At 39.9% G+C, this 25217-nt stretch overlaps 1 protein-coding gene across 5 annotated transcripts in view; it reads left to right on the top strand.

Moving 5' to 3' along the window:
* The window catches only part of ARHGAP12 (Rho GTPase activating protein 12), a 132021-nt gene that overhangs the window by 43412 nt on the left and 63392 nt on the right, over positions 1-25217 (top strand). For all 5 annotated transcript variants that reach the window (XM_084875880.1, XM_084875879.1, XM_084875877.1 and 2 more), the window contains exon 4: positions 19373-19633. In XM_084875880.1, coding sequence (XP_084732006.1) covers positions 19373-19633 — 261 coding nt within the window. The remainder of the gene's footprint in view (positions 1-19372; positions 19634-25217) is intronic.

Below are 25217 nucleotides of genomic sequence, written 5' to 3'. Positions count from 1 at the left end.
TTTTCTAGGAAATTCTTAAAAAAACCTTATAACCATGGTTTTTATATTTAAATCCAGTCGTTTGTTTTTCTCCATTTCTTTTTTTCTTTTCTGGTTAGATTTTTTTTTTTTTTGCTTCCTAGTATTTCAAATCTTTAATTTGATTCTTGGGATCCTCTAGTCTACTGTTGAATTTCTGTATATTATTCTTTATTTCAGACAGTGTATGCTTAATTTCTGACTGGTCCTTTTCCATATTTTTGGCATTCTCATTAAGATCCTTGAAGGTCTCACTAAGTTCCTTGGAGGTCTCACTAAGTTCCTCGGAGGTTCCTAGAAGATTCTTGAATAACCTTATAACTGTGGTTTTGAACTCTATATCCAGTGGTTTGCTTTCCTCCATTTCTTTCATTTGTGACATGTTTCTTTGTCTCCATATTTTGGCTACTTCCCAGTGTTGATGGAGTGGCTTTGTGTAGTAGGTGTCTCCTATAGGGCCCAGTGAATCATCCTCCCCAATCACCTGAGGTGGACACTCTTTGGTGCACCCCTTTGTGAGCGGGGTGCATAGTCTTATTGTAGTTAAGCCTTGATTGTTGTTGGTATCACTGGGAAGAATTGACCTTCAGGCCAATTGGCTGTGAGGACCAGCTGTGTCTATAATGGAAGAACTGCTGTGTTGGCAACACTTTTTTTTTTTTTTCTTTAAAAAAAAAAAAAAATATATATATATATATATATATATATATATATATATATATATATATATATTTATATTTTACTCATTTTTTACAGAGAGGAAGAGAGAGGGATAGAGAGTTAGAAACATTGATGAGAGAGAATCATTGATCAGCTGCCTCCTGCACACTCCCCCACTGGCAATGTGCCTGCAACCAAGGTACATGCCCTTGACCGAAACTGAACCTGGGACCTTTCAGTCTGCAAACCAATGCTCTATCTACTGAGCCAAACTGGTTTCGGCTGGAAACACTCTTATGGGACAGGACCTGCTTCATTGGCACTTTGGTATTCATTGAGTCTGCCTCTTGAGTGTGTCACTCATGAATGTGAGGAGTTGAAATCTGGTATTGTCTTACACTGACCACTAGATACACTGGCTCCTGGATCTCCAAGGAGATGCAAAGTCAGCTTCTGCCTGAGCCCCCCCCCAGCAGGAGCTACATCAAGATCTGCAGATTTCTCCTCTTTATTTGGGGTTTGGAAATTTTGGAGCTCTCTGACCCAGTTGCAGTTTATTAGATTAGGCTGTGAAAGGAGAGGCCATTCATATTCAAAAGCCATTGCACACAGTTTGGGTAGGATTGTAAATTGGGTGGGGCGGTATCTCAGGGAATCACCAATCCTGAGCAAACAGTGATGGCTACCAGTCAGCCGTCTCTATGTCTTCACATCTCTGTGTCTCTTCGTCCCCGCATCCTGTGCCCCCATGCAGTAACAATGATCCCTGGGAGCACCTCTGTGAAAAAGCCACCCTCGCTTTCCGACCTAATGCCAGACAGCCCCGTTTCTCCCCATAAGAGCTGGGTCTCCAGAGTCTCACCGGAGAGTGGAGTTCAGAGCAGTTGGGAGCTTGTATCTCCCTTCTGATAGAAAAAAAAACAGCGCCAGCCCAATTCACGCACCTCTGTACCTCAATGCATTTTTTGCTTTCCTTCTAGTTGTAAAACTTCTACTCAGCCAGCTTTTGCGTGGTTCTGGATGATAGTTGTTTTGTCTTTTAGTTGTAGTTTTGGTTTGGTTTTGAGAGGCAGCACATACAGGTGTATACCTTATGCCGCCATCTTGGTTTCCTTCAACAGAGTAATCTTTAGTTATGATGATTATATAGTTACTATTCAGATCCTGAGGGAGGGACATTTGGAATAATGCAGTGCACCAGCTCTTTGCATGTTACTTTATCAGCGGGATCAGGCCTAAACTGGCAGTTGGACATTCCTTCCGCAATCTGGGACCACTGGCTTCTAACCTCTCACCTGCCTGCCTGATCCCCATAACCACTCTGCCTGCTTGCTTGATTGTTCCCATCCGCCTCTGCCTGCTTGCCTGATCACCCCTAACTGCCTGTGCCTGCCTGTCTGACTGCCCCTAACAGTTCTTCCCTGCTGGCATGATCACCCCTAACAGCTCTCTTCTGCTGGCCTGATCACCCTTAACTGCCCTGGCTGCCTTCCTGATTGTCCCTAACAACTTCTGCTTCGGCCCCTGCCACTGCGGCTTTGTCTGGAAGGATGCATGTAAGGATGTCTGGAAGACGTCTGGTATATTTGGTTTAATTAGCATGTTATGCTTTTATTAGTATAAACTTAAACCTATGCTCCAAACCTTTTCTAAACATCATGTCTCACATTCTTCCTGTTTAGTGCCACTCTTTTGTGCTACCAAAGCATCCTGTATACAAACTTCACTGTAGCACTTAGTTCATGCCACTGAAATAGTTTTCTTCATCTTTATACTAGGCTTCTGGCACATAAGGACAGGGACTGTCTTATTTTCATCTCCCATTTATCTACCCCCTAACTCATAATTAGTTTTAAAATGTTAGCTAAATAATTAAATCATAGAAAATATCAGTATACTCTATAGAACTTGAAGTCTCAATGCCATCATGCTTTAAGATATGGACACTATAATGTGTAAGTTTATATTTTAAAATAACGAAACAGGATAATACATATCCCTCTGCCCCCCTAAAATTTGGCTTTTAGTTAAAAGATTGCTTTTTGGAAAATTATATTTTTCAGTTAAAATTAATGTGGAGGAGGAACCAAGATGACATCATAGGTAAACACTGGTACTTGCATATCCCACAAGCAAATCTGGCTAGATGGAAGTCCTATAGCTAGAGAATTAAAGAAGAAGGTACATTGAGACTGGCAGGAGGGTTGGAAGTGAGGAATGGGCTGGTCCAACATGCATGTATGGTGTGTGTTTTGATTGAGGAGGCCTTCTGTGAGGAGAAGGGGGTCCCAGCTGCACATTAGGCTCCCAGCTCAGGGTTCCAGTTCCAGGAAGAGAAATCTCCATAACTTTAGGCTGTTAAAACCAGAGGGGATGAGGCTGAGGGAAATAGGCCACTAAGATTCCCAGGTATTCCTTTTAAAGGGCCAGTGCACGGATTTTCTCAGACTCACTTTCACAGAGCTGTAGTGTTGGGGCAGCAGCTTGAAAGGACCAGGGATACAGAGGGAGGAACTACATTGTCTGGCATCAGGACAAGAACTTAGGGGCAGGTTGCTCCCAGACCAAAGTGCTGGAACCTAACCCCCCCCCCCCCCGCCCCCTCCCCTGTCGCCCTCCTGTCACAGAGCTCACTGGCAGATGCCATATCTGCGTTTCTATCAAGCTGGCCTGCCCAGTTTCCCTCTGCCCTGGTGATTCTCTGATAATCCACTTTACCCAATCTGCAGCCTCACCCACACTGTTTGCAGTGTCTTTTCCATATGAGTGGCCTGTTCTGGCTCAGGCTTCAAAGATTTCCTAAAATGTCTCAAACAAGCAGCTGCTGGACTCAGTGTGCCCCAGACCTTTAGTAAGGGGCCCCATGCCCGGCACTAGCAGCAGCTTGCCAAGACTCACAGTTTAGCCTTTCCTGGACACCTCCTAGCCCAATACATGTAGCAGCCATCTGCAGATCACTCTGTAACTCATGCTGGGTGGTTCAAAGAAGGGCATAGACAGTAGCTGACTTTGCACCTCCTGGGAGGCCCCAGAGCCTGTGCACCTGGTGGACAGCTTCACACCATACCAGATTACAACTCTACTACATCCATGAGTGACACACTTAAGGGGCGGGCTCTGTGAGTACCAAAGCCCTGCTGAAGCAAATCCTGCTTCATAGGGGTGTCTTATGCACAGCAGTTCTTCTGATCCCCACAGCCGATTGGCCTGAGACTCAATTTCACCAAGTGACATCAACTACAATCAAGGCTCAACTAAAACAGGACAGTATACCTAGAGTGCCCATCTCAAGTGACTGGCGAGGTTGAGCCACTGGGCCCTGCTGGACACCTCCTATACAAGGCACTTTATCAATTCTAGAAGACATAGCAGTTCTACCCAATACAAACAAGCATAGGGAAGCAGCCAAAATGTGGAGACAAAGAGACATGTTGCAATGAAAGAACAGAAGAAATCTCCAGAATAAGAACTAAATGAAATGGAAGAAAACTACTACATACAGAGTTCAAAACAATGGTTATAAGGACGCTGAAAGAACTTAATGATAGCTTCAAGGATCTTAGTGAGAATGTCAAGGAACTTATTGAGAATCTCAAGAAAATTAGAACATCAGAGACATGAAAAAAGGACAAGACAGAAATGAAGAATACAGTAACTGAAAAGAATAAGTTACAGAGAATCAGCAGTAGAATAGATGATACTGCAAATCAAGTCAGCAATTTGGAATATAAGGAAGCAAAAAACACCCTGTCAAAATAGGAAAACGAAAATAGAATATAAAAATATGAAGATGGTGAAAGGAGTCTCTGGGACAACTTCAAGTGTACCAACATTTGCTCCTGGGTTGCAGGAAGGAGAAGAGAGGAAGCAAAAAACTAAAAAACTATTTGAAAAAATTATGGCAGAAAACTTCCCTCACCTGGTGAAAGAAATACATTTACAAGTCCTGGAAGCACAGAGTCCCAAAGATGAACCCAGTGAAGCTCACACCAAGACACATCATAATTAAAATGCCAAAGCTTAAAGACAAAAAATCTTAAAAATAGCAAGAGAAACACAATTAGTTACTAATAAACGATCGCCCGTGCAACTATCAGCTGATTTTTTTTTTTTTTTTTTTTTTTTTTGTAATAGAAACTTCAGGCCAGAAGGGAGTGGCAAAAAATATTCAAAGTGATGAAAAGCAAGGACTTACAAGCAAGATTACCCTACCCAGCAAAGCTGTAATTAAGAATTGAAGGTTAGGTAAAGAGCTTCATAGACAAGAAAAAGCTAATGGAGTTCATCACCACAAACCAGTATTGCAAGAAATGTTAAAGGGTTTTTTTGAAGAAGCAGAAAAGGAAGGGTAACAATAAAATGGCACTAAATACATATCTATCAGCATGTAAACCTAAAAATCAAAATAAAAAGGAATCCCATAAACAAAATAAACGGATGAATAAAATAGAATCAGAGGCATAGAAACATGGAACAGAAATATGAATCTCAGTGGGAAGGGGATGTGGGATGGGGGAAGAGATTGACCAAAGAACTGATATGCGTATATACATATGGACACCGACAAAGGGTGGTTAAGGTTTGGGATGGGACAGGACTGGGTGGAGAAGGGCAATGGGGAGGTGTGTGAACATCTGTAAAACTCTCAATAAAAAAAAATACGTAATTTTCAGTAGTGAAACTAAAATTTTAGTCTACTTTTTAAAAAAGTATATTTTATTGATTTTTTACAGAGAGGAAGGGAGAGAGATAGAGAGCTAGAAACATCAATGAGAGGGAAACATCGACCAGCTACCTCTTGCACACCCTCTACCGGGGATGTGCCCGGAACTAATGTATATGCCCTTGACCGGAATCGAACCTGGGACCTTTCAGTTCGCAGACCGACGCTCTACCACTGAGCCAAACCGGTTTCAGCAAAATTTTAGTCTACTTTTAACAATATTGGCTTATTGACAGTTTTTTGTTGTTTTCTATTCTGTTCAATGGTCAAGTGTTATAATAATTAGCCACTATGTTAAGGCAGAGTTTAAGCAAATAAATTACCAAAGGCACATAAATGTTTTCTTTCCACATAAATTAAAATAGAATTTAAAAAATAATGTAAGTTTTGATTTAGAGTCTGATACTTTGGTAAATGTGTTTTTTCCTCCTAAATTGACGTCAAAATTATGATAAACAATAAAGATTTATATTAATCATTCAGTAATATAAGTGTAATCTTGCAGTTATAGTAAGATAAATACCTCAGTATCGAGTAGTATATGCTAATTAGGAGATGAGGCATATAATCTGCCAGTATCTGAAGTTTATTTTAGAAATAATTCTTGAACTACATGAATGTCAAAAATAAAAAGGGGACAAATCTCAATTCTTTCGGTATTAAGAAGTAAAGATTCAGGTACAATTTAAATTTACCTTTTTTATGGTTCTCAATTTTTTTCTTTCTGTGGATAGTGGGAGGACTATTTAGTTCTATATATAGATAAAGTGGAACAGGCCAAGTCTTTTTTTAAATGTAAAATTAGGTCATGTGCAGAGGTACTAGTCCCAATTTAGTTGTTAATTAATGACAGAAATGGCCTATAAAATTAACTTTTTTTTGTTGTCCTTTCAAAGGTTTGTTACCGCCCCCCCCCCACCCCCTGTGGGAGACATATAAAATTAACTTATTTTTGTTGTTGACAATTCATGAACAAAGTTGTTCAATTGAAGTGTAGAATACTTCTTATAAATGTTAGAAAATTAATTTTTGATGTATTCGAAATACTTTTTTTGTTTATTTTAAGTCTTCTTCCTTTCACTTATCTGCATAGTAATAAGCAATTGGTGGTATGTGGACTTCAGAATTGATTTTAAGTAATTATATGTTTTATAATACAAATTTATTGAGACAAGGCAACCAGTTTGCCCTAACCCCACTCAGGAAGATTGAGTTCTATTGGTGTTTTCTGAACAACAGTATACATAAAAATCATATAAAGTACTTAAAAAAATACTGATTGTTGACTACCACTCTAATCACTGTCTCTCACCTTCCAGTAACTCTGGGATATGGCCCAAGAATTTTAATAAGCATCCTATGCCCTAGCCAGTTTGGCTCAGTGAACAAAGCATTTGCCCACAGACTGATAGGTCCTCGGTTCAATTCCGGCCAAAGGCATGAACCTCAGTTGTGGGCTCCATCCCCAGCCTTGGTCAGGGCACGTCCAGGAGGCAACCAATCGATGTATTTCTCGCATATTAATGTTTTTCTGTTTCTCTCACTGTCTCTCTCCCTCCCTTCTACTCTCTCTAAAAATCAATAAAAAACTATCCTCAGGTGAGGATGAACAACAAAAAAAGGAATGTCCACTAATAAGTACCCTAGGTAAGTGATACAGATGAGCCATTGACCATTCCTTAAGAAACATTAGTGTTAATAATATTGTTCTCAATTTTACGAGTCAGTGGATTAGTTAGGTGCACCATATTCTTGGCCCAATCAAACTCCCAAAGTAATAATTTTTATTGTAACAAAATTGGGAAATAAAGCACAGAGAAAACAAATAATATATAAATCCCATTGTCCAGAGAATACTGTTGTTTTAGTTTTTTGTTTTTTTTCTTCATACTTTTAAAGTTTTAGTTAAAGTTTACTTGGAAGTTGGAAGCAGTTTTATATGCTCTTTTTCTTGTTATCCTCAAATTTTTACCATGTTATTAAAAAAAGTCATTAACATTTACAGTGCTTATACAGTATTACCTCATCTATTGGATCATTATTTACTTCACTATTCCTCTGTTGGATTTTTAGATTGTTTCTAATTTACATCTGATAAATAACATTAGAATGAATATTTTTGTGGGAAATTTTTTCTTTTTATATCTAGGACTCCCTCCCCCACTTGGCTGAGGGTCCTGAAAATATTTTTATTTTATTTTTTAAAATAAATCTTTATTGTTCAGATTATTGCAGGTGTTCCTCTCCCTCTCCCCTTCTTAGCTCTCCTCTACCTGATTCCCAACCCCGCCCCATGCCCTTACCCCTACCACTGTCTTCATCCTTAGATGTAAGATTTTCGTCTAATCTCTTCCCACACCCCTAAGACTCCTTTCTGCCTGTGAATTGTTAGTCCACTCCCTTTCTATGTCCCTGATTCTATTATATTCACCAGTCCATTTTGTTCTTCAGATTTTTTTTTTTTATTCTCTTGATTTTTAGATTCGCTTGTTGGTAGGTATGTATTTGATGCCTTTTTGTTGTTCATAATTATTGACCTCTATCTTTTTCTTCTTCTTCCTCTTCTTAAAGAACACCCTTCAACATTTCATGTAATCCTAGTTTGGTGCTGATGAACTCCTTTAACTTTTTGTTGTCTGTGAAGCTCTTTATCTGCCCTTTAATTCTGAATGATAGCTTTGCTGGGTAGAGTAATCCCAGTTGTAGGTTCTTGTTGTTCATCATTTTGAATATTTCTTGCCACTCCCTTCTGGCCTGCATAGTTTCTGTTGAGAAATCAGCTGACAGTTGTATGGGTACCCCCTTGTAGGTAACTAGTTGTTTTTCTCTTGCTGCTTGTAAGATTTTCACTTTGTCTTTTGCTCTTGGCATCTTAATTATGGTGTGTCTTGGTGTATTCCTATTTGTATTTCTCCTGTTTGGGGTCCTGTGCACTTCTTGAACTTGAAGGTCTATTTCTTTCACCAGGTAAGGAAAGTTTTCTGTCATTATTTCTTCCATTAAGCCTTCAATATTCTGCTCGCTGTCTTCTTCTGGCACCCCAAAAATCTGGATGTTGGTATGTTTTAAGCTGTCCCGGAGGCTCCTTACACTATCCTCACACTTTTGGATTCTTCTTTCTTTTTGCCTCTCTGGTTGGATGATTTTTGCTTTCTTATATTCCAGTTCTTTGATTTGATTCTTAGGGCTTGTTGATCTATAGTTGAGTTTCTGTATATTGTTTATTTCAGACCTTGTATGCTTAATTTCTGGCTGGTCCTTTTCCATTTTTTTGGTATTCTCATTAAGGTCCTTGAAGGTCTCACCAAGCTTCTTAGAGGTCTCATCAAGTTTCTCAAAGGTTTTTAGAAGATTCCTGAGTAATCTTATAAATGTGATTTTGAACTGTGTGTCATCCATTAGTTTACTCTCCTCCATCTCTCTCATTCGTGTCATGCTTCTGTGTTTCCCCATTTTGGCTATCTCCCTGTGTTGATAGAGTGGCTTTATGTGGTCGGTGGCCTATAGGGGTCAGTAGCTCAGCTTTCCTAATCACCTGAGGTGGTCGCTTTTGCTATATCTTTTTGTGGGCTTAGTGCACAGTCTTGGTGTAATTAAGCCTTGGTTGCTGTTGGTATACTGGGAGGAATTGACCTGCAGGCCAATTGTCTATAAAGGAAGAACTGCTGTGCTGGAGACACACCTTGTTTCAGTGGGGCTTTGGTGCTCACTGAAACCGTCTCCCTAATATGTCTCTTATCAGTGTGAGGGATTGAAACTGAGCACTAGAACTCTGGTTTCTGGGTCTCAGTGAGGTGCAGTTCAGCTACTGTCTGAGGCCAGTACTGTCGCAGAAGCTACAGCGTGAACTATAGTCCTGTCCTCCTTGGATCTGTTTGCCCCAGGTTGCAATTTTGCTAAACTGCAACAGAGAGGACCATTCATATGCAAAGTGCGCTGCCTGTAGCTTGGATGTGTTGTGAGGGCTGGAGTCTCAGGGTGGAGTCTCAGGGCCTCACTAGGCTGGGGCGTGGCCAACAGCAATGGCTGCCTCTGCCTCTCTGATGGCATCTCGCACCACAGCACAGCAAACAATCTCAGCTGTGCAAGCAAGCCAGCCTCACTTTCTGACCTGATGGCAGACAGTCTAGCCCTCTCCCCAGAAACTGGATTTCAGAGAGATCCGGGCGCTTGTCTCTCTTTAGGTTGAAGAAAGCACCGCCCTCCGCTCGCCTGGATCCTCCGCCAGCCCGTATAGTGTCCGTGCCCCCCTACCTCAGTTTTTCAGCACTTGTGGCCTGGGTTCTCCTCTTTCTTTTTCAGATGTAGGGCTTTCGTTTGGTTTTTGGGAGATAGACGTTTGTTTTATAGTTTTTCCTTGGACTTGTGCTCTGGGGCCGTTTAGGAGTGTTTACCCAGCGCCGCATCTTCATTTCTCCCTAAAAATATTTTTAAAAGGTTATGGGAGATAGCTATAATATCAAAAAAAAAAAAAAAAAAAAAAAAAGCTTTTGAAACATAACGCTAAACTTTTCCAAAAAGGTTCAGCTAATTAAAACTAGTAGCAGTAAACTAAAGTTGTTATTACGTCGTACCTTCACCAGCATTGAGTGTGTTTGTTAAAATACCACCACCATATTTTTAGTTCGTTGGACAAGATGGTATATAATTGCTTAAACCATCCCTTGTTGTAGTTAGTATGTTTTAAAAAATATATATTTTATTGATTTCAGAAAGGAAGGGAGAGAGAGGGAGAGAGACAGAAATATCAATGATGAGGGAGAATCATTGATTGGCTGCTTTTAAGTACATGCCCTCTACTGGGGATCTGGCCCACAATCCAGGCATGTGCCTTGACTGGGAATTGAACCATGACCTTCTGATTCATAGGTCAATGCCCAGCCACTGAGGTACACTGGCTGGGCAATATACTCTAGGTTTTGTGTAAATGCAAAAATTAGTTCAATATTTTATACTAAGTATTTTAAAATAATATATATTTTATTGATTATTTTTACAGAGAAGAAGGGAGAGGGATAGAGAGTTAGAAACATCGATGAGAGAGAAACATCGATCAGCTGCCTCCTGCACACTCCCTACTGGGGATGTGCCCGCAACCAAGGTACATGCCCTTGACTGGAATCGAATCTGGGACCCTTGAGTCCACAGGCCAACGCTCTATGCAATGAGCCAAGCCAGTTAGGGGTATACTAAGTATTTTTTCTACCAAGAATTTATATTTTCGAGAGTTCTTGAGGAAAAAAATTATTAGTGATAAATCAATAGTAATTACCTTGAAGTTTTCTCAGCGATCTGAGTCGTTGATAATAAATATGGTCAGAGATGACAATATTAGTAGAAATACTGAGTGTTCTTTTATCTCTTCCCACACTTTGGGATATAAAGTTTAAACCTGTTGTAAATATGGAGTTAAATTAAGAAAACAAATTTATTTTTTCTACTAGAAACTGTTTTTAATAGCAAATGAACAATATTTCAAATGACTATAAAAAATTTAACTGGTGGAAAATGAGGATATGAAGTATTAAAGTTTTACCATTCATTGCCAATAAACCTCTTCTAATTATATGTTCTTCTATTTAGAATTACCTTTAATATCTTTTGATATCAGACTTCACTGCTGCCTCTATTTCCTGGGTTATCAATTTTGAAGAATGCCAAGTTTGAAAATTTCCCAATTTAAAAAAAAAAAGGAACCATTCTCTTCTCCTTTTTCTTTCTGCAGTGTTTGATACTTATCTAATTATTTTCACTTACGTTATTCTCTTTGTTACTTTAAGTAGTAAATGCAAACTTGTATCTCTGTCTTGTTCACTTACTGAGCTTGCTAAACTCTGCTTGGACTTCTCCTTCCTGGGCTGCTTTCTGGAAACCACCTCCAGTCAGAGAGCATGGGAGTGGTAGTGCTCACTTCCTTTGTTACTTCTCTCAGGAATCACACATATTTCTCTGATGCTTGTACAAATAATTTTTGGTGTTTTACTGACTTTTCTGATTGTTTATGGAAGGAACATAATTTTAGATTCTTGAGGCTGGAAGTTGAAGTCTTTTAATGACTTTTTAAAAAAAATATGTATTTTATTGATTTTTTACAGAGAGGAAGGGAGAGAGATAAAGAGCTAGAAACGTCGATGAGAGAGTAACATCAACCAGCTGCCTCTTCCACACCCCCTACCGGGGATGTGCCCGCAACCAAGGTACATGCCCTTGACCGGAATCGAACCCGGGACCTTTCAGTCCACAGACCGACGCTCTAACACTGAGCCAAACCGGTTTCGGCTTTTAATGACTTCTTAATTGCTGAATCTAGTGATCTTTTTAGAGTCTTTGGATTGGTACTGTCAAGTTCCTCTTATGAAGTTTTCCTTCTTGATTTTTCCTGTTGCATCTTCTACTTCTGACTTTCCTGATTGCCTATTTTACTAGATCCTCTTACTTTGCCTAGTAACTTAATAATATCAATTGCAATAATACTTACAATAATAACAACAGTAAAGTTACGATGCCAGACCTTATGCTAACCTGTATATCTGTATTCGGATTTTAATTAATTGCTTAAAATTTGTTTTTATTAATTAATTTATTTTTAAAAATTATATTTTTATTGATTTTTTTACAGAGAGGAAGGGAGAGGGATAGAGAGCTAGAAACATCGATGAGGGAGAATCATCGACCAGCTGCCTCCTGCACACCCCCCACCGGGGATGTGCCCGCAACCAATGTACATGCCCTTGACTGGAATCGAACCGGGACCTTTCAGTCCACAGGCTGATGCTCTATCCATTGAGCCAAACTGGTCTTGGCTATTAATTTATTTTTAAAATCTTTATTGTTGAGAGTATTACAGATGTCCCTCTCCTCACACACATTGCCTCCCCTCCACCTGGTTCCTACCTTGCCCCATGTCTTCACCACCCTATTGTCTGTGCTCATAGGTAATGCATATTTACACTAATAATAGACAAATATGTAAATTGATTGTACCTCCGCAATGCCCACAGCCAATCAGGAGCAAGTATGCAAATTAACCTGACAAAGATGGCTGGCCTGTGGGAGTCGAGGAGGTATACAGGCACCAAGCCACTGGGGGCGTTCCCGCCTCTGGTCGCTTGGAGCCTATGTGCTGAGGTGCTTAGAGGCTGGGGGTGGGCCTCCCCAGAACCCGGCCAGTGCACACGCTCATGCTGGTGCCGAGCAGCCAGTGTCCTGGGGACACCACTGGAGTGTCTAGTCCTGTCAGCCAGGCCTGGGGGCGGTTGGAGTTATTCCTTTTTGTTTATGCAGCCCCTGGACCAAAAGGGGAAGCCCAGAGTGTGGGGAGCATCAGGAATGCTGGGAATCATAGTTATGGTGACAGACACGTTGTGGGTTCTCCTAGACCAGTTAACCTTCTAGGAAGGTTGAGAACCACTATCCTGGATATTAGAGCAAAGTGAGCTTGGAGCAAGTTACTATTGTGGGTGAGGGATGGAAGGAAAGCGAAGGTGGGAGACAAAAGTAAAGTCACAGTGTTGAAAAATTAAAGGGAAGATATCCTGCAATTTCTAGGAAATCTCTACCAATGGAGCAAAGGAAAAAAACCCACCTATTTTGTGAGCATCAAACCAATCTGGGTTGGGGTCTCAGACAATTCACTCATAGGATTGCAAAGACAGACAGAAACTCCTGAATTGGAGAGGGCTCCCTTGAGGGCTCCCAGATTGGAGAGAGTGCAGGTCAGGCTGAGGGACCCACCTCCAACCCCTTTTTCTCTGAGTCGTCAGCCAGTTCTATTTCCATGCCTCTGATTCTATTTTATGCAACAGTTAATTCTGTTCATTAGATTTCTTATTCTTAAAGGGCTGGCACACTTACTGAACTTAACAAGGTCCCACTTCCTTGTTATTTTGATTTGTTGATAGATATGTATTGCCTTTTTATTATTCATATTTTTTTTTATCTTTTTCATTTTCTTTTTCTTCTTAAAGAATACTCTTCAACATTTCATGTAATACTGGTTTGGTGGTGATGAACTCCTTCAGCTTTTTTTTCTGTCTGAAACTCTATCTGATTTTCAATTCTCAATGATAGGTTTGTTTGGGTAGAGTAATCTTCCTTGTAGGTTCTTACTATTCATCATTTTGAATATTTTTTGCTACTCCCTTCTGGCCTGCATAGTTTCTGTTCAGAAATCAGCTGACAGTTGTATGGGCACTTCCTTATAGGTAACTAAGAACTGTCTTTGTATTGCTGCTTTTAAGACTCTTTGTCTTTAGCCCTTGGCATTTTAATTGTGATGTGTCTTGGTGTGTTCCTCTTGTTTGAGACTTTCTGTGCTTTCTGGACTTGTAAGTCTATTTCTTTCACCAGGTAGGGGAAGTTTTTTGTCATTATTTTTCCGAATAGGTTTTCAGTATCTTGCTTCTTCTGGCACCCCCATAATGCAAATGTTGGTGCACTTGACATTGTCTCAGAGGCTCCTTACACTACCTTCATATTTTTGGATTATATTTCTTTTTCTTCTTCTGAATTTTTTTCTTCCTCATATTTTAAATTGTTTATTTAAATTGTTGTATCCCTGTATATTTTTCTTTATTTCAGTCAGTGTACGCTTAATTTCTGACTGGTCCTCCTCCCTACCCCCTAAACCCTCCCCCCCCTTTTTTTTTGTGTGTGTGGCATTATCACTAATATCCTTGAAAAATCTCACTAAGTCTCTTGAAGGCCTCATAGAGCTTCTTGAGTAACCTTATAGCCATGGTTTTGAACTCCTATATCCAGTAGTTTTATTTCTTCCATTTCTTTAATTTGACATGTTTCTTTGTCTCTGCATTTGGGCTGCTTCCCTGTGTTTGTTTCTGTGTACTGGATAAAGCTGCCATGTCTCCTGGAATTGGTAGAGTGGCCTGGTATAATAGGTGTCCTATAGGGTCCAGTGGCTCATCCTCCTTGGTCACCTGAGCTGGGTACTCTAGGTGTGCCCCTGTGTGGTCTGTGTGCACTGTCCTGTTGTAGTTGAGCCTTGATTGCTGTTAGTATCACTGGGAAGAATTGACCTCTGGGCCAATTGACTGTGAGGACTAGCTGCAACTTCAGTGGGAGAGTTGCTGTTCAGGAGACACCCCTATGGAGCAGGACTTGCTTCAGTGGGGCTTTGGTGCTTACTGAGTCTGCACCTTGTCACTTATGGATATGTAGAGTTGTAATCTGGTATGGTCTGACGCTGTACACTGGGTGCACGGTTTCTTGCTTCTCTAGGGATGTGCAAACTATCTAGGGCCACCTGGCGGGAGCTACAGAGATATCTGCAGATTCCTTGTATTTGTATCAGGTTTGGAAGTTTCCAGGTGAGGCCCAGTGGTAAAGCAAGGCAGGCTGATGCTAGTCCTGGGTTTTGGCCCTTTTATTGATAGATTTGGGGCTTTGTGGACCCAACTGCAGCTTGTTTGAGAGATTTTGTCAAAGTGTGAAGCCTAAGCAAGGACAGGCTATTCATATGCAAAAGCTACTGCATGGGGCTGTAAATTGGATGGGGTGGGGTCTCAGGGACTCACCAGAAAGCAGCGAATAGAAATGGCTGCCAGTCAGCCCTGTCACTGGGGAGGTCCCAGCATAGAAACAGTGACCCCTAAAAGCACCTCTGTATGGTAGAAAGCTGCCTCTGAATTCTTGCCCTGATACCAGATAATCTAGTTCCTTCTCATATGTGTCTGTACCCCATAGCCTTGCCCTGGTGCTAGAGCTCAGAGGAAGCAGGACCTTGTTAAGTTCAGTAAGTGTGGCAGCCCTTTAAGAGGAACAGCTGTGTCTCCAGCAGCATCTGTATCCCTGAGGCTTAATCCCTATTGTTTTTTACAGTTGTAGCTATAGGGACTTTTTTTTTTTTTTTTTTTTTGCCAATGCAAAAACTAAACCACATACATGTTATTTTCAAAACTTGAATGTCAAGAGCAAAACTCTGGCTATTAAATAATAACAACAATGCCAATGCAAAACAATCAAAATGAGAAATCAGAATTATATTAATATTTTTAGCTACTAAATGAGTCTCTTTTGTTGCTGGTGTAGATTTACTCAGAGTCCTTGGACTTGCTGCACAAGACTTTGCAGAAGAATGGAAGCTAACAGATACTAGGTTGAGCAGGAACATGATTAAAGAAGTAGCTTCCACTTCAGACTTTAATTTCTTCAGATGACTCCATGTTGGCACCTCAGTCCCTTGTGTAGCCTTCAGTTTTATTCTCCTACTTTGCTGTTGTCTGGGCAATCTCAGTCCTTTTGGGTGAAGGGACACAGGAACTTCTCTGAGTCCATTCTGATGACGGACATAACACTCTGGTACCTGAATTGGCTGCATTGCTCCTTCTTTCCTTTCATTTTGAACCCAGGGTTCAACCCCACAACACTCTGGGCCCGACTGCTTTGGGCCCGGATGCTGCTCCGGGCCTGGCTGCTCATGGCCTGGCTGCTCTGGGCCTGGCTGCTGCTGCTCCGGGCCTGGCTGCTGCTGCTCCGGACTTGGCTGCTGCTGCTCCGGGCCTGGCTGCTCTGGGCCTGGCTGCTGCTCCGGGCCTGGATGCTGTTCCGGGCCTGGCTGCTCCAAGCCTGGCTGCTCCGGGCCTGGCTGCTCCGGGCCTGGCTACTCTGGGCCTAGCTGCTGTATAGGGACTTCTTTTCCCAGCTCTGGAACTCTGGGTTGGAGGTCTCTTGTGCGGCTGACACTCCTTGCTTTTCACCCATGGCCTCTGCAGAGACGTCCTCCCTCCTGATTAAAAACATACCAAAAAAAAGCCCAGATTCAGGTCCAGCCCATTATGCACCTCTGCCCCTTTGCCCCTCTGCCCTTCCTACCAGTCTCAATATGTTTTCTTCTTTACTTCTATAGTTCTAGGACTTACATTCAGCCAACTTTCAGGCAGTTCTGCATGATGGTGGTTCTGTATTTTTAGTTGTAATTTTGATGTTGTTGTGGTTAGGTGGCCAGGACGGGCATTTACTTATGCCACTATCTTGGTTCTTCTCTGATTTTAATTTATAAAGTAACTTCTTAGTATTATTCAGGGTTCTGTTTTTCTCCTGCTCTAATTCGGTGCACTCTGTTCAGTTATTGGCTCCACCTATTTTTTTGCTGAGCTCCCAAACTGTATATCTAACAGTTTAGCCATGTACACCTGGATTTTCAAAAGGCATATGAATTTAATGCAGTCTAAATGGAACTCTTCTTTGTTCCTCTCTTTTTATCCTATTTTTCATCTTGACATTATTTAATCTATAGTTAAAAACCCACATAACAAAAAATATGCTTCACATAAGGAATCTGTATTTTAATTTAATCTTCTAATTATTTCTAGAATCTGGCTCTGGGTCTCCATTTCTATTATTCTTGTCCTATTGCATCTTTGTTCATCTTGTTGCTATACTGTTGTACCAACCTCTTAACTGATCTCTGTCTCTAGTTGTGGCCCTTTAAAAGCTGTACTATTTCTAAATTTTAAATCAGAATGTACTTCCTGGTGTAAAGTCTTCACTAGTTCCCTAAATGTTACTGGAAAATGGTCATTTTTTTTTCATGCCATAAAAACTCTTCATATTCTGTCATTTGCTTCTCCTTAGATATTTCTCTTGCTGCTCCTTTTGCCTGCTCTGTGAGTCAGCATCATTCCTGACATCCCACCCCCTCAAACTTTGTTCTTGCAGACTCCTGTATCCCCTGCTTTTACCTGGCGAACTCTTATGTCTAAGTCATAATTGCTTGTTTCCAGGTCGCTTCCTTTTTGCTCCGAAGATAACTTTAGCATTGTTTCTTTTATGTGTTTAAATGATATTTTTGTTATACTTTATTTTCCTATATTATGAGGTCTTAAGGCACAATAATTTTTATTCATAGTTGTAATATTAGCACCTAGCTTAGTTGACACTCATGTTTTAGGTAGTTTCTATCTTAAGTGCTGGCACAACTGCCCATTCTTTTATTCAAACTGGAAATGTGGGCTTTTTCTTAGTTTCCTTACATGTAACCAATTCCAAGTCTTTAATTTTGCTTTTACTTGGGCATGTGTGTTTGCATTCTTTTGTTCACATGTGTGTTTGTTCATTAATTTTTTCATTCATTCAATAAATTCCATTAAGTGCTACTGTGTGCTAGGTGTTATACTAACTGTATTATGTGCTAAACATTGCATTGAATTTGTAGCACTTACAGATTATTTGAGAAATACATGTTTAAAAGCTTGGATGGGGTGGAGTCTCAGGGCAGAGCAGACAGCCTTGGCTTTCCATCAGCCCTGCCCTATGAGGTCCTGGGTCTCAGTGTCCCTCAGTAATCACTGCAAGCACCTCTGAGAGAAAGCCACCCTAGAGTTTCACCCAGAAACTCACCCGTAACGAGTTCAGCGCAGTTGGGAGCTTCTGTCTCCCTCCCTCTTTAGAAAGCCAGCTGTGCACTCAGCCGCCGGTGCAGTCAGCCACCCATCCTCTCCACACATGCGTGACTCTGTACCTCAGCCTTTTGCAGTTCCTCTGAGTCTCAATGTGCTTTCCTCTTTACTTCTAGTTGTAGAATTTTCATTCAGCCAGCTTTCCTATGGTTCTGGATGGTGTCCGTTTTGTCTTTTAGTTGTAGTTTTGGTATTGTTGTGCGAGGCAGCAGTTTAGGTGTTTACCTATGCTGCCATCTTGGTTTCTCCCCAAAGGCAGTTTTGTCCCCAGGGGACATTTGGCAATGTATGAATAATTTTTAGTTGTCACAGTGGGATCTCGGGGGGAAGCCACTATCATGTAGACTAGAGGTGGGGAACATCGGCCTGTGGATCTTGTAAGGCCCTCAAAATCATTTAGTCTGGTTCTGCCAGGGTGCCAAGGTGTTAGGGGTGAGTTAATTAAATGTTTGACCAACTATGACAGGCTAATTTTTTTTTTATTGTCTGAAGTTTATATATGTCTCCTTTCTCCCCTATTGACCCCTGCCATTCCCACCCCAGGTAAGCCCCCATTGCCCCATTGGTTATGCTAATATGCAGGCATACAAGTCCTTTTGTTGCTCTCTAATCCCCACCTCCCCCCTTATCATTTGTCTTTGGATCTATTCTTGTTCATCAAATTATGTTGATCATTATATCCACATATGAGTGAGATCATGTGATATTTACCTTTCTTCAATTGGTTATTTTGCTTAACATAATGCTCTTCAGTTCCATGCTTTTGCAAATGGGGCAGTCTAATTTTTAAGTTAGTAATTAAGTATGGCTCGTGAATGGTGTTATAAATATCCAAATGGCCCTTGGCAGAAAAAATGTTCCCCTTCCTTGATCTAGAGGCTAGAGGCCAGAGATGCTAGTAAACATTGTGCATTGCACAGGATAGTCTTCCACAGCAAATAATGATCTGTCCCAAAATGCTAGTGGTACTGAGGTTGAGATACCCTCTCATAAAAGGGATGATTATACACAAATATGAATACACAATATAAAAAGGTGTTCTCGATGAATGCGTTTTTCCAGCTACGAAAATTCCAGAATTCTAACAATCCAGTTTACAGTGTCCTTATGCAAAATATATGAAGAGTATTCTGCTTTTTTCTTTTTTTAAAATGTATATATTTTATTGATTTTTTTCAGAAAGGAAGGGAGAGAGGATAGAGAGTTAGAAACATCGATGAGAGAGAAACATTGATCAGCTGCCTGCTGCACACCCCCTTCTGGGGATATGCCCTCAACCAAGATTCATGCCCTTGACCAAAATCAAACATGGGACCCCCCAGTCCACAGCCCATGCTCCATCCACTGAGCTAAATTGGCCAGGGCTCTCTGGATCTTTAATTTCTTTCAAACTAGGGATATTGAAACTGTTAAATTGTTAATTCTTGAAAAGAAACTTCCTGTATAGGTTTTAAAAGAAATTTTAATATGTATCTTTATAAATCTCCTGTTTAATTTAATTTTAACTTATAAATGATACGGTAGTTTAAACATGAATACTTCAAATTTTTTACAGGCAACGACACCTCCAAATCAAGGACGTCCAGATTCTCCCGTCTATGCTAATCTACAAGAGCTGAAAATATCCCAGTCTACTCTCCCCCCGCTTCCCGGGAGCCCAGCAATTCAGATTAATGGAGAATGGGAAACTCATAAAGATACTTCAGGGCGTAGTTATTACTATAACAGAGGAACACAGGAAAGAACTTGGAAACCCCCTCGATGGACTCGGGATACAAGCATTAGCAAAGATGTCCAAAATCCAGGAGATCAAGAGGTATGAGTAATCACGGAGTTCACCAGTGAGTTACAAAACTTGCTTTTTTTTTTTTAATCATTCAGAGACAAAAGGAGTGAATAGGTTTGTGTCTTGGTATTAAAATGGTAGTATACTTGAAATCTCTAAAATACCAAATCTTCTTTGCAAGTTTTATTTTGTTAATGCTAGGTACTGTCTAATCTATAACTAGTAGACAGTAGCTAACCTTGTAGTGTGTTTATTAGTTGCAGAATTAACTGGATTAAAACTGCCTAGTGCCAATGGTTTCCCTCTGCTCATGTGCTAGAAATTATGGTAGACAGTTCAATCACTGTTATTGCCCATGCAGTGACTTTTTTTTTTTTTTTTTTTTTTTTTTTTTTTTTAAGAAAAGGAAGGAAAAAATATGATATGGCTTAGTCAAATACACAAAAACAGATATTTAACTGATTAAAATGGATACTTTATTGGTTTGGTATGCTACCAGGATACTTCTCAGTTTCTGACAGAGGTACAAGATTACCTTTTTTTTTTTTTTTAAATATATTTTATTGATTTTGTACAGAGAGAAAGGGAGGGATAGAGAGTTAGAAACATCGATGAAAGAGAATCATCGATCAGCTGCCTCTTGCACACCTCCTACTGGGGATGTGCCCGCAACCAAGGTACATGCCCTTGACCGGAATTGAACCCGGGACCCTTCAGTCCCTGAACCGATGCTCTATCCATTGAGCCACACCGGTTTTGGCCACGATTACTTTTTATAATCTAATGTGTCTGCTACAAATGAGCCATCCAGTAAGTCTGACAATTTATTTCAGAATTATTATTTTCTCTAACAGGTGTTTATACTGTCTTCCCTCTGCACCCTTGATTTCACCTTTCCACAATTCTTAAAGGGTGGTGCAGTGAATTGCCCAGCTGTATTTTGAGAAATACTTACCTCAGAAATTTGTAGAGATTTCTTGGGGCTGTCTAGATATGCAGGAAAAGCTTCAGAAGGATTGATAAAAGGGTGTTAAATCCTGCTGTTCAATAAACTGGGGTCCTGTACTTGCATAGGACACCCTACCCTTTCAAAAAGCAGATGGCTTGTACAATAAAAACAGAACTTCAGGAGCTGAAAAAATCAGATAACACTTCTTGTATTTATCAGAATCTAGAAGCTTTTTGTAGTTAATAACCCCTCCTCTTGTCCTGTTTTTTAGTTGGTTATTAATAGCTCTGGTTTGGTGGTAAATTGTACTTTTAGTGTTCAAGAATGAGAATAGAATAGTGAGAGAAATTGTTTCTGGTTATTGTAATAAAAAATGTTAGGAAAACTATTTGAATTGTAGACCTAGAAAAATTTGAAAATAAATTACCCTGTGTATGAACAATAAAGTAAAATCTTATAATTTGGGAGAATTGGGGAAAGGGCTAAATTATAGAATAATTTAAAGGAATTTTAAAGTACACACAGGAACTTTTAACAACATGTTTTTTAACTTTAAATTTCATGAAATAAAGGAGTGTTTTGTATATCCGAATCTCAGCTTACAAATTGTATAAAAATAGGTCTTTTCAAAGTGGCTGGGTCACATCTTCTAGTTTTTGGGAAAGGTTGTGCATGGGAGGCAAAATTGAGTGTTAAAATGTCTATATCCTGCTCTCATATTTAATTGCTAGTTTGCCTAAATATAGAATTCTGGTTGGAAATCATCCCCCCCCCCACATTTGCAAGGCATTTTGAACTTTATGGCAGGTGAAATCATCTGCTTATTGGGGAGTCCCTAATGTTAGAACCACTAGGTCTTTCCTTTTAGAGTTTCCTTAGAAGTCTTAAAATCTTCTATCTAGAAAGTCAGGGCTGCCAGGATCTTGGTAGTTATCATTCAGTTTGCATATAATCCTTTAGTCTTCCCTCTTTCTGTTGGTACCTATGTCCTAATTATGTAGTCTTCCAACTAAGAATTTTACTGTTTTTCTCTCTTGAGAGGGAATAAATACTTATACTTCTGCTGAGATAAGTAAGGAAGAGGTGCACTCCCAGCAGCCAGTTAGTACTCCTGCTTTCAGCCCCAGTTCCAGGAATACCGTCAGTTCCTGAGCTATTTGAAGACCCTACTCCTACCAGTTTAGATTCTGCTTTCTTGTTCATCTGTGTCTCAACTTTCAGAGTTTTGTGACTGTTGACTCTTCACCATTTTTCCTTTTCTTGTGGGTTTAGGACTTTTAAAGGTGTATCACCATTTTTATTTTACTGGGGTTTGATACAGAGCAAGTGTTCCATCTTAAGAGACATTATTTTAGTTGTCACTCTAGAACAAAAGTTCTCAATTAGGGATAGTTCTGCTCAGGGAGGGGTGGGAGGTGAGGGGTCCAGGGGTCTTCAAACTACGGCCGCGGGCCACATGCAGCCCCCAGGGGAGTCTGATCCTGCCTGCCAGGTTTTTTGGGCAGTGAGCGCAGCCAAGGTGTTACAGTAGGGATTAGTAGTTCATATAGTCTGGCCCTCCAGCTCTCTGAGGGACCGTGATCTAGCCCCCACTTTAAAAAGTTTGAGGACCCCTGGGTTAGTGTGGAGTCAATTTTGTTTGTTACAGGTGGGAGACTGCTACTGGCCTCTAGTGGTTGGAGACCAGAGATGCTGTTGAACAGCTTATGATACACAAGAAAACTGTCACAAAGAGTTATATCTGGTCTTAAATGTCAGTAGTGCTGCTTTTGCTTCTTGCTCCTTAAAGCCTTACAAGGACTATACATGTTGTTGTGCTATTGTCGCCTAATATTTTATTTTATTGTTGTCTTTATTCTTGTTGTTCATGATGACTCTTAAAATTAATCCTCATATTTACTACCACTTTTATCACATTTTTAATGCAAATTAGATTATCTGGATAACTTTTCTACCGTCTTAAGTACATACTTTTATTTTATTTTTGTCCTTTTTCAAATCTTTATTTTAAAGTTTCAAAATGACAAGCCAGCAATTCTTGCCGGCACAAATAACACTTGTGGGTTTGTTTGTTTTTTAATACAAATCTTACAATTCCTCGGCTCCCTCTCAACTAGTCAAAACAATCCCCACCCCTCATCCTCCAATTATCTTCATTTCGAACAAGCCATCCACCTAAACAAAACATACAAACCTACCTAAACCCTAAGGAGATTAATAACAAATTAACAGAACAAAATATAAGTACATTCTTATAATTACGGAGATGAGATAGTTTTTTGCTGTCCTTGCATGACTGGTTAAGGAAAAATGAACTATTCCCTAATTTTTAAGGAATCCAAATTCTGTCTCACATAAAATCAGAATAGAAAGGGGCAAGGGCTGCAGATGAGGAGTAAGAGAGAAGAAAGGAGAAAATTATTTACAGAAAATAGGAGACAGGCAGAAGTGTCCACAAGAAAAGCTTCATTGTCACTTCTTGCTGGCCCTCTGGGCACTGGACTTGGCTTTGGGCTTCACCGGTTTGTGCCGTTGAAGCAACATTTTACTGATGACTTTTTGTTTTCCATTTGTCTTTCGTTCAGTTGATGTGGCACCCATTTTCTTCCTTTAAAATCTTTCCCATTGCTTGTAAGTGATTGGACATTGTTTGCTGAGCAACGTTTAATCTTTCTGCAAGTTGTTTTTGAGTTTGATACTCATCTTCATCCAGTAATACTTCTAATTATTGGTCTTCATACTTTTTCGGTTGACCTGGATGTTCTTTGTCTTTCACATTGAAATCATCACTTTTAAAGTGTTTAAACCAGCGTTCACAAGTATCTTGAGATGGAGCACGTTCACCATAAACTTCCCGAAGTATATGATAACTTTCAGCAGCACTTTTCTTCTAAATAATGAATTAAAACTTCCCACAAATGCTCTTTTTTTGGCACAAAATTCGAGACTTTTAAGTGTAAAAATATCTATGATGTTAACACCTTCAGCAAATTTGAGATATGAAGTTTTGAAGCTTGTTGTCAACACAAGAAAATAGCATACAATAGTATCAACATATGTGTAACTCCATCTATTGGAAAAAATTTGCATTATTAACTGGTACACTTAATATTTGTTTGGTGAAGCCTCCCCTCTTATTAATTTGAAAAGTTTGAAACCTACAATAAACTAGAAAGAACAATACAATGATAATTCACATACCAGAGTATTAAGTATTTCTCTCTTTACCGTGTCCAGTGTGGCTTGAGTGCACAGAGTCCTGTGTAGAGGTGGAGGGGGATTGAGAAAATGAAAGAGACAGATGCAGAAACAGTAGGGAAAGCTGGGATGGGTTGGGACAGCTGTCTTCTGATGGAGAGACAGTGACCCAGAGCCGGTGCAGCACTTTCATTATATACAGTATAATTTCAGGAAGTTTATTAGAGTTTAAAACAAAGGAAATTATGTGAAATCATGATTAAAGAACAAGCTGTAATTTTTCATTCTTTGTGGCTTCTTTGTAATCGTTATTCCTGGCTAAGCCCAGATAATTGTGTCCGTTCCTTGCACCTGGCTGAACTTAGATAATGAAACCCACCCCCTGGTACCTGAGCTGAGGATGTACCTTCCTCTGGCATGGTACATCTCTAGGACGTGGCTCTGCGAACGCCACTGGATTCAGCTGACAGTAATTAAAGAAATGCTCATTGTGCCTTCCCAGGTGCTCTCTACACCAGAGATTTCATATAAAGTTACCAACAGTTAATATTTTGTCACATTTGTTTATTTCTCTCTTCTTCCCTTCAACCTCCAGTAACTTTTTTCTGGACCATTTGGAACAGACAGCATAATTATATGGACATTTTCTAGCAAAACCGTTTTTTTGGGTAAAAATAGATTTATCATAGAAAAAAGTTAATGCTGATATATTATTTAGTATACAGTTAATACTCCATGTTGTTCACTTGTCCAATAATATTTTATGTAGTTTTTTCCCCCTACAATGATGGGTCTATTATTTATTTGTTATTATCCAGTGAAGGGTCTATTGTTTGTTATCATTTTTTAGTCTCATAATTTATTTTTGATAATTCCAGTAAATAGTATATATGCACCATATGATCTTTATCCAATCCTCCATCGAAGGACACTTTGGTTGTCTCAACATCTTGGCTACCATGAACAATGCTGGGATGAATTCAGGGGTGCAAATAAATGTTTTCAAATTTTTTTGGTAGATACTCAACAGAGGGATTGCTGGGTTATATGGTAAGTTCATTCTTAAGTTTTTTACGAATTGCCAAACTGTTTTTCATAGTAGCTATACCAGTTTACATTCCCACCAGCAGTGAATGAGGGTTCCTTTTTCTTCACAACCTCTCCAACACTTGTTATTATTGCCAAAATTTCTGTTTGGGTCCGAGTTCATTGTCTCTCAAAATTGAAGAATAAATTCACAAAGAGATGAGCAAAAGTAAAGTTTTTATTTAGTTTTTTAAGAATTTAATTACGGAGGAAGGGAAAAGAGGGAAAAATCTTCCTCTGACACTCCCTTCCTTTGTAATTAAATTCAAAAAATGAGAGAGAATCATTGATTGGTTGCTTTCTGCACACCTCACCCTGGGGATTAAGCCTGCAACCTGGGCATGTCCCCTGACTAGGAATTGAACCATGACCTCCTGGTTC

This window comes from Pipistrellus hanaki, assembly GCF_964339955.1.
Source record: "Pipistrellus hanaki genome assembly, chromosome: 1".
Taxonomy (NCBI): Eukaryota; Metazoa; Chordata; class Mammalia; order Chiroptera; family Vespertilionidae; genus Pipistrellus; species Pipistrellus hanaki.
The sequence above is the reverse complement of the archived record's forward strand: the minus strand, read 5'-3'. Positions and strand labels throughout refer to the sequence as shown.